Source organism: Daktulosphaira vitifoliae, unplaced genomic scaffold, assembly GCF_025091365.1.
Source record: "Daktulosphaira vitifoliae isolate Bord-2020 unplaced genomic scaffold, ASM2509136v1 Scaffold_1, whole genome shotgun sequence".
Lineage (NCBI taxonomy): Eukaryota > Metazoa > Arthropoda > Insecta > Hemiptera > Phylloxeridae > Daktulosphaira > Daktulosphaira vitifoliae.
This window is the reverse complement of record NW_026099572.1, coordinates 1,164,197-1,175,018: the sequence shown is the minus strand read 5'-3', so window position 1 is coordinate 1,175,018 and position 10,822 is coordinate 1,164,197. Positions and strand designations below refer to the sequence as shown.

At 24.7% G+C, this 10,822-nt stretch overlaps 1 protein-coding gene across 6 annotated transcripts in view; it reads left to right on the top strand.

Moving 5' to 3' along the window:
• The first annotated feature begins 713 nt into the window (after positions 1-713).
• The window catches only part of LOC126895874 (bromodomain-containing protein 3-like), a 28,947-nt gene continuing 18,838 nt past the window's right edge, over positions 714-10,822 (top strand). The window contains exons 1-9 of one of the 6 annotated variants that reach the window (XM_050668162.1): positions 714-1,051; positions 2,751-2,805; positions 2,885-3,118; positions 3,178-3,372; positions 5,696-5,866; positions 6,892-7,188; positions 7,267-7,350; positions 7,424-7,525; positions 9,838-9,983. In XM_050668162.1, coding sequence (XP_050524119.1) covers positions 1,026-1,051; positions 2,751-2,805; positions 2,885-3,118; positions 3,178-3,372; positions 5,696-5,866; positions 6,892-7,188; positions 7,267-7,350; positions 7,424-7,525; positions 9,838-9,983 — 1,310 coding nt within the window. In that variant the 5' untranslated portion in view covers positions 714-1,025. Of the gene's footprint in view, positions 1,052-1,305; positions 1,329-1,747; positions 1,830-2,750; positions 2,806-2,884; positions 3,119-3,177; positions 3,373-5,695; positions 5,867-6,891; positions 7,189-7,266; positions 7,351-7,423; positions 7,526-9,837; positions 9,984-10,822 lie in introns of those variants that run through there. The other 5 variants (XM_050668163.1, XM_050668165.1, XM_050668161.1 and 2 more) reach the window with 5 other exon arrangements.

The window sequence follows — 10,822 nt, the reverse complement described above, 5'->3', positions numbered from 1 at the left end:
TAATCCATGTAATTTATTTTGAAAATAATATAGTCGAAAATAATCTTAAATCTAACATATGTCGACAAATCAAGATAATTAGTAAAATATAACAAAAAGATTTTTGACAAATTTAAAGAAAAATAGTCCATGTATCTAAAGAGAGAATAAATTATTAAACGCAATATACTCATTTTTACTTATAAAATATTTAAGTAAATTTTGTTAGAGACTATTTGAGAGGGCTGATTTAAACAAGGTTTTATTAGTAAAGTTAATTCATTCATGATAAGATTTTTTCTTTGTTGATAGATGCAACAAAAATTCGTTAAAAATTAAACTTATTTATGTTGGCTGCACTGATGAAATAAAAACAAGAGGCCACTGTTTACGTTAGTGTTTATTCCATGAACAGATCACGGACACATAATGATGAAGTGTGGGCAGCGGGGTTATTACAGCGCTGTTTATTGTCTGAAATCTCCTTATTTTATTTTCTGTTGTTAGTATTGAACCATTCCCATTTTACATTTATAAAATATCAATTATTCTAAAATAAAATAATTTTATTTAGTAATTATGTAACCAAATAAAAAAAATATTCTTATATTCAAAACTAGATCCATGAATCGAAAAGATTTAGCTTGAAAAATCGATCGGGATAGAAATGATGCGCGTCACGTGACTAATACCGGCCAATGAGGACGTTGCATCTTAGTACACCGCCCCGTCCCTCCTGTCAGTCAGTAGTTTTTCGGGCATTCATGTATATGCGAGTTTCTCTGTTTTTGGTACGAAAATTAATTTACTATTAATGTATCGGTGTGCAATAGGCATGTAAAAAATGACCGCGTAACAATATATTTATTGTTGGATTAGGTGCGTGATTAGTGGTGCAAATAAATCCCCGTGCGCGCCCGTAAGTGTGTGCGTGTGATCAAAGTACGCGTTTGCTCAGGATGGATGTGTCGGGTCCCCTTGTCGTTAGCGTTGGAAAAACGTTTGTGCTATACAATTACTGTCGTTGTTAGTCCAACGTACCGTTTATGTATGTTTCAGCCACAGATCAAAGGTATGTGAAAAATTTAGTCGATAATTGCCGGCAAATTATAATGGTCATAAGCCTTGTGCATATGTATATATGCGTGTTAGTCTGTTTTTATTTACAAACGTCGTCCCCCGAGCGGGGGTTACCCGCCATGTTGATCACTAAGCGCCAAAACGCTAACTGTATTAAAGTACACGTACATTTCTGATTTCTGAAGTTCAATAAGTTATGTGAAATTTGCTGAAGAAAATTTGCATTATCTAATTTCCAAATCGTAATTGTGCGACGTCCCATCAAACAGGTAGCCTAATCTAGGAGGTACCGCTAACGCGTTGTATAACCTATGTACTACAACGGAAGAATTCGCTTTGGCGCCTTTCTTGTTCGCGCTCAATTTCCGTTTAGTCAACGCTGAGCAGATACCAATTATTTGACTGCTATGATGAAATTTTAGCTTTCAATATATATTTTCAGTTTCATGTGATGTGTATTTTTGTAATATAACTTTTTTTTGTTGTGAATTTGTAAAAATATTGCCGATTGTTTCCCTTAAGATTGTTCATTAATTAATATTCATATTGTTAAATTATTGCTTTCCATTAAAATTTATAATTAAATTGGTAGTACTTAAAATCACATGCGTTATAAGTTATTATGCTTTTTTAGCTGCTAATTTATATGTAATATTTTATAGTGTTAGGTACTAATATGATATTTCGTGTCAAATTATATCTAATTCATTTTAGATGCCTTCTACTTATTTATATATAGCTTATGACGAATTTCGATATAATACTAGTAGGTTTGTGAAATTTACATTATGATTTTCTTTAAGAATTAATATTTTTATTAATTAAATGACTTATTTTTAAAATTATTAAAAACTATTTTGGCCTATGAAATTTTTTACATCTTAAGATTAGTTTTTTGTTCTTAAATATTCATATATATATATATATTTAGTCATTTTTTTCTCAATTTGTCAATCATTAAGTATTTTATATTATAATCCCTTATATCTTAAAATTATATAAACTTTATTATTTGAAATAGCAACATACATAATTAACTTGCTTATTTATTATTTAATAATCTAATTAAGAAAATGACTAGTCACTATAACTTTAGAACGATATTTCAAAGTTATTAACATTTTTATACCTAGGCGGTAAAACTTGGCCAATCCCAAGTAGTTGGGATTAAGGCGAGGAAGAAGAATATACCTAGGCAGTAAAAGTAGTTAATCTATTATACATATCTAGTAATAAAAATAGTACCTGTGCCTCATCTTGTCATTACTTTAAATTATTAATAAATTTTGAAATTGTGATTTATAAATTGTGACCAACCAGTCACTTTCTTAAATAGATAATTATCTAATTAATAAGTAAGTTTATTATGTATATTATCTTTAAAGTAATGAAACTAAAGTAAAGAGTAAACTAAAGTAGAAACTGTTAAATTGAAATTGATTTTTATCTATTAATGTAATTTTTAAAACACAATTTAAATATTGTGTATTTTTTAAACTTGAATATTTTAATGATTTTCTCATTGAATAATATTTTAATTTTATTATTTTTTTATTTTATATATTTTTTCTGTATTTAATGAAGTTATTATCAATAAGGTTTACGTATTTTTAATTTAATGAAGATATATATTAATTATCATATTTAGGATATGTTATTATTTTATATGTATTTGTATGTTTACATTTCAGTGGGTTCAACATGCAGCAGGTGCCAGTTTCAACTTACAACAGTGGAGTGCCGGCTGTAAGTATTTTCAATATATTTTACGTATAATTACTGTTGTTAATTATTAATCAATTAAATTCTTGTGTTTATTCTATAGGATACTGTCAATGCTAAGCCTGAAGGTGGAGAAGTACCACCTCCACGCAATGAATCATATATTGAACCAGTAAATGGCATTGTTCAACCACCCATTGTACCACCACCTAATAGACCAGGTCGGCTTACAAACAAACTAAGTTTTATTCAAAAAAATGTGATGAAAGCAATTTGGAAGCATCAGCATGCTTGGCCATTTCACCAGCCAGTTGATGCCATGAAATTAAACTTACCAGTAAATAATTAGTTTTTGTTGATTTTTTTGTTTTAATAACAAATTTATTATCTATGTAGGATTATCATAAAGTAATTAAATGTCCTATGGATTTGGGTACTATTAAGAAACGTTTGGAAAATTGTTATTATTGGAATGCTGATGAATGTCTTCAAGATTTTAATACATTATTTAACAACTGCTATACTTATAATAAACCTGGTGAAGATGTTGTTGTCATGGCACAAACATTGGAAAAGCTACTTCTTACAAAGGTATTACCAAAGATTTAATACAATTTTCATTTAAAAATAGGCAAGCTATTTTGAGTATCTAGGAAAAATGTAGTTATGCCTCTGTTCACCAAGTAAAAAAGTATATTTACAATATAATCACTTTATGTCATTTAATTTACTAATAGCCATAAGAATAATGTACAGAAGGAAATGAGAAACATTTTTATTTAGCTTTTGAACAAGACATTTTTTTTATTATGATTCTTGCACTAACCTTATATTATAAAATATAATTTTTTTCTACTTTCTATAATTTTTGAACAAAATATTTTGTAATATCCTCTATTCCTCCTTATAATTGTATTAACTTAAGTTTTTTTTATGTTTGGTCAGTTTAAAATAAAAAATGATTTAAATAAGCAGTTGACTGGTCAATAACAACTTTAGATCCAGTATTTTAAAATATATTATAATTTTTATAATTGGTTGGAAAGGTAGTACATTTAATAATAAATGTCTAGAGAAAAAAAACAGCCATGCTTCACTTCTAGTCTTTGTATTAAAATAATTTCCAAAATAAAGGTTCAAAGTTATTAATGACCAATCATTTACTATTTGTAAGCTGATTAAACATATATGTTTCCACTTAAAAAACAAAAGGTTTTTCAAGGGGAAAGGAAAAAGAAAATTTTTGTTTGATAATCTTAGACTACAGTAAGATACTATTAATATTTGAAAATTAATAATTAAAATTTATATTTTTGAAGTTATAAGTGAGTCATAGTTGAACAAACATCGTTGGGTTAGATTTAACTGAATCTTCTGGTAGAAAACAAGAAGAAGTAAACTAAAACTATTAAATTTTATAAATAATTTTGTTTAGTTTAATTAGTTATTGTAATAATAATTGATCACTTACGGCGAATATTATATGAAATTTTAAATAATAAAAAAACTAAAAAATATTTAATTCCAAAATCCACAAAAATTACCAAAAAATTGAAAATACTAGTAACATTGGGAACAAAGTTATTATTATCAAAGCTTTATAGAGTATGTGTTTTATTATTTTTTATCAATGTTTTTGTAATTTTTGTGCTACATTTTTTTTATATTTTTTAGTTTTAAAATAATATTTAAAATATATTTTAGCTTTGATTTAAAACTAAGAAGGTATTAATTTTACTATCATACGTTTTTTTGTGTTTGTTATCAAATATTCTCAAATCTCATTTTACTATTTAAGTGATTTAAAATGATAAATTTGCAAAAAAATATTGAGCTTTTCTGATAAATTTGCTATGAATAATAATTATAAAATTTCCTGACTGCATATTAATCATGAATGAATTTACCTTCTTTTTTTCTCCTAAAATTTTTTATTTAATAATGTCAATTTCAAAATTATAAGTTGAGCTAAAATTCATGGTGGTAATAACTTTTAGCTCTTATTAGATTTTAATACTTATTTTTTACTAATTAGTAATAATATCAAAAATAAGAAGTGATAGAAAAAGTCTGATTGCAGATTTGAAAACTGTGCGAAATGTTGATTAATAAAAGTATATTTTTGATTTTCATGAAAGTTCCTTGTAGTCCAAAGTATTTATTCATAAGTAACAAAATTTTTTTTTGAAATGTATTGCATCAAACTCTTAAAATTTTTATACACGTTAAAAGTAAAAAATATACAACTATACTATTATTTTTAAAATTCCTCCATATAAATTAAAATATTAAATTATTAAATATAAATTTCATACTCCGTTGAACTGCTATAATAGATATTTATATATATATTATGTCTAAGAATCATAGAACTGCTAATTAGGAATAATGAAAGAAATAGGATTTAATTTTGCTTTTGGAATAATCTACCAATTTCTTTAAATTAAACACTATCTACAGATTTTTATCATAGTATTTCTTATTATAGTGATTTTAATCACTGTCAGATATCATCTATACACCATGTTGCGAATCATCTCTTGATTAATTACGGCCTAATTCACAACATGGTGGTGTGAATTATATAGACTGTGTGGGCCACCCTGAAGTAATGCTTAACGATAGTTCCAGTTCGGCCCACAATAATGCCAACCGTGAATAAAAAAAAAGATATCATTTATACTTGTTTCAACTATGCCACGTCCACACTGTGCCACAATAGCACTGTGTTATCGTTTTTTTTTTTTTAAATTATTTAATCTTAAATTTATTGGTTAACTTTAAATTTATAGTCAGTCATTCTTAAACTAAGTAAATAATGTACATTTTTATTAAGAAAGTCTTGTAGTTTTCATACAATTATATATATTTTTGGTTTATTTTGTAACATGATATAATATTATTGTCTGTTTAGATGGGACAATTTGTACTAGAAGAAACAGTTGTTACAGTACAAAAACCAGCTACTAAAAATCATTCTATTACACCAAAACCTCATAGTCAAATATCACCATTAGCTGTGACCCCAGGTTCAACAGCTTTAGGAACAACACCACATTCTCAACACAATTCATTACCACAACAAGTAAGTATTTAATTTCAATATTTTTAAAGTAAAATGCATTAAATGAATTTAATGTATTGTCTATATGTTGAAACATAACTGTTTTTAGTTTCAACTAAATTAATTATTTGTATGTAATCAAAGATATTTACTTTGAAATTTCAAAAAAAGATAACTTATTACTACATTTTATATATTTATGTCTACTCCACTAAAATAGACTGTATATATGTTCAGTTAAAATATGATAGATGTTTTTAGACATGTAAAACTGATTATTATACATTGAAAAAGAAACTCTTATGTAAAAAAAAAAAAAATATTCTGTTATCAATATTTGAAAAATTGCATTTGTATTTGTGTAAATTATTGTGTGTTTCTTGTTTTGTTTTAATTTCTTAGATTTAATATTTATTATTTAATGATTGATGTCTTATTCTAGAATTTATAAAACTCTAGAACAGCTTGTTCATATTTTTTAACTATAATATACCAGAAGTTTTTTTGGAAATTACTATTGAATTATTATTCTGAATTATCATAAATAATAATATATAATAATTTTTTTTATTCAATAAAAATATTTTTATATTTTAATTTAAAACAATAGAAAAAGATGAAGTTAAAATGAAAGTTTTGATATGCCATTTTTTTTTAATAATTCACATTTCTTTTTACAATGATGTGTAATGCTGGCACTGTGTAAATTATTATAATCATTTTAACTAAAGGTTCATTCGAATTTATATTTTTGATATTGTATTAAAAGATTCAAAGGCTTTGATTTAAGTAGTTGCCACTTAAAATAATGTAGTAATTTTAAAATAAAAACTATTTGATTTAATAATCAAAATAAATGTTTAATAAAAAATGTTTTGAATTTAAAAAAAAAAAACGAAATTTTGCTATAGAGTCTATATTCTAATAAGCAATTCAATTATTTATTTGCTTTTTATTAATGAATTATCAATATTCATTGATAATTTGTTTTAACATTCAAAATTTTGAAATAGGTTAATAATGATAAATTTGTTATAATTTTTCAGATATTAGCACCAACAACTGGTGATTATGTTGCACAACCTGTGGGTACACCTCTAGGAGCTCATTTAATATCAGGTGGAAAATTAAAAAAAGGTGTTAAGAGAAAAGCAGATCCTAGTCCTATTAATTCTATAGATTCTATTTATAATGTTCCAATGGCGTCATCAACACCTGTACAACCTTTACAACCTACCATTCGAAGAGAATCTGGAAGGCAAATTAAAAAACCTCGAGTACCCGATGATGGTATTTTGTATTCTCAAAACACTACTTTACCATCTGGATCAGGATCTATATTAGTAAATTTTAAAACTAATTAAATATAAATATATACATTTATATTGTAGCTGAAATAAACATCATCAATGTTATTTTAGGAAGGAAAAACCAAAGAGAAGCCAACTGAAGCTTTAAAAGCATGTACAGAAGTGCTTAAAGAACTCTTTACCAAAAAACATGCGGTAATGACCCGCTTGTAATTCATAGTTATTGATTGTTAAAAAAAATACCTGTTTGATGATAATGTGGTTTTAGGCTTACGCATGGCCGTTCTACAAGCCAGTTGATGCAGCTTGGTTGGGTCTACATGACTATCATGATATCATTAAGAAACCCATGGACTTGGGAACAGTGAAGGTAATTACTTATAAATGATTTTATAATAACTTTTTCTAAAGTAAATCTTTAAAGAGAATACCACATTTAAATAACACACTAAAAAAATTATTGAGAAATTTTTGCAAACCAATCTCAATAGTGAAAAAAATTAATTGCAGTTAATGACATTTTTTAAACACATTAATATTTTGTTGAAAATGTTGAAGTAGTTATAGATGACTGAAAAAAAAACAGAGAATACAGAGTTTTACAGAGAATATTTATTTTTAATATTAATTTAATGTTTAAAAAATACATTTCATTATTATATGATCAAAAAAAATATATTAATTTTGTAAACACTTTATTAATGAAATTATGCTTTTATAAATTCTTTAAAAGTATTCAATTTATAATTAATATGAAGTTTTAATTAAATATTGATCTTAGTTGAACAATAATTCTAATATATTGGTTATAAACTTACCAAGATTTTCTTTTTTATTTCCATCTTAATGGGTTTTATATAAAATATATCAGTATTGTTTTGAAATAGTTTTTTAAATTAGGAAATATTAGTTTTTTTTTATATGATGAATATTAAAATTATTAAGGTTCAATATAAGAAAGCTGTTATATAAGAATGTTATGTATAGAACACATAGGGTATTGTCCCCATTGCCATGCTGTGTTTATGCAGGGTTTTAATCCCCAAAAGCCAGCACCTACTTTTCCTGATTTATTGGAGCCTTTGTATAAATTACAAACTCTCCTTTCCTATCCAGGTGGTTTATATTCCATTTTTTATGTGTTAAGATCTCAACTTTGTAGGGAATGTTATTTTGAAGAAAAGGTTTGATACTGTCTGAGAGACATCCCAGTATACTCTAGTCTATCTCTTTTAGTTTTTATCATATTCTACAGTGTCGCTATCCATAATGCACGTACCCAAGTGGTGGAGTCTTAGTGCTATAGTTTAAATAATTTCATTTATTAATGTAAACGGTACTATGACTGCGTTGTAAATTTTAATGTGTTACAAGCTCGGGGTACGAAGTTTGAATCCCACCAGTCAAAATAATTTTTTCTGAATTTTTTCTGAATTTTTTTTTTTATTTTTTTAAGAGGAGAAAAAAATTCAAAATGAAAAATAAATAACATTTAGTCAAAATATTCAATTAATATCGAGGATCTTATCACTTTAGTGTCTCCCCATGTGAGAAGGGCTTCCTATTAAAATATATTACTATATGGTTTATTTTTGTGTCTATTATTAATATTTCTCAGCTCTCACTTGACCAATTTTAATGACCAATATTTAAAAGAACACAATTTTAATCTTGTTGAATTTATAATCCCCAAACATTGGAAAAAAATCCTTAAATATTTTAAATTGATATGTGATCAGAAATTAAAATTAAAACTACAGATTTGCATTGAAATGAGCTACCATTTTTTTTTTAATTTGCAGTAAGTAATTTAATAGTGTAGTATTATAATTGAAAATTAAATAAATTTTGTATAAATAGTTTTAAATAATTTATCAATTTTTTAGAGAAAAAAAAATGGTTTTTAAATTTAAAATTAATGGTCTCTTAGACAAATTAAATTTTTTTTTGCAAATAAAAAAACTTTAAAAAGTAGAATTTTTTTTTGGTACATGTTTATAGAAAACATTTTTCTGTATATTTAAATTTAAATTTTTGTACAAATTTAAAAGAATTGTAAAAATCCATTTTATTTTGTATTAGAACCACACAATTTTGTGTGTTCTTAGTTATTTAATACTTCTGATAGAAAAGGTAGAACATTTTATAACTAGATAGAATATAATCAAATTTCAATAGCTATGCTTGAGACAAGAAGTGTTATTTTTACCAATCTATGGTTTTTTTTTATTATGCTATAATTCTTTAATTTATATTATATTTATGTTATCAGTTTTTTTAATTAATATATTTGTAAATTATCATGTGTTATATATCTCTTAATTAGTATGAAGAACTTTAATTTACAATAAACTTAACATGATTAATAATTACAAACATAATGTGTATTCAAAAATGGTTAGGTTATGCTACAAAAACAAATACTGTGTTGATACATAATACAACATAACACCATGGAACTGCCATTAGGCCTTTACTTCTGGTGGTATGCTATCAGTTAACTTAAAATATTTAAGTTTTGTTTGTAATAATACTCATGTGTGATTTCCTTTTTAATGCATGAATAATGTTTAAAATTAAATGTTTTCTCAGGAATACATTTAATGATATATGTTTTTATTATTATAGGAAGCATTTCCTTATAATAATTTTAATATTTTACATCTCATTTTATTTTTTTAGACAAAATTAGACAACAGAGAGTACAAAAATTCAAAAGAATTTGCAGCCGATGTTAATTTAATTTTTGCTAACTGCTATAAGTATAACCCAAAAGATCATGATGTGGTGGCTATGGCAAAAAAACTTCAAGCAGTTTTTGAATCTAAGTAAGTGTTAAAATCTGATTCACTACTGAGTTGTTATGATTTTTTCTATCATATTTAATAAGATATTATTCTAATATTTTCAATATATATATATTACTGTTATGCATACTTAATATCTATGAAGTTTAAATAATTTAATTATAATTTTTTTTTTTTGACAAAAATTAAACCTGTTTTCAGGTTTTAGGTTTTTTTTATGATTTTAAATCATGAATTGAAGTTATTTATACAGTTTTATTTTGGTAATAAACAACTATGTTGTGAAAAAAATATAATTTTTCAATTCAAGTTATTGCATGTGTGTCTGAGAAAAAAATAAGTGTATATTTAGTATATTTTAAAATTGTTGTTTTTTTCTGTATCTTTTAGGTTATACAAAAAGTAGACTACACATTGAAACCTTAAATACTTTTCAGTTTTTTTATATGAAACTTGTTTAAATGCCTAAAATATACATCTATGTTGGTACTTAAAATAAGTACATTTATATTGTTTTGATATTATTTAGTATCCAGGATAACAATAATTTGATAGGGGAATCAATACTTAAATTAAATTAATGCATCATAATAAACCTATTTGTTTATTTTTAAAATATTTTAGATAATTTTCATAATTATGGTAGACTTAATAATAAGAAGACACTAGAAACTTGAAGTCAAAAGACTTTATACTATGAATAATTTAGTTTCCAAATATATATTTAATATTTAAGATTCTTAAAGTTCAATAAATTATTTTATTCCTAATTTTAGAAAATTTTAAAGACATGAAAATATTTAATATATAAGCTTTAATTTTTAAGTACAATATATAGTAATTTGTGGAATAAAATTAAA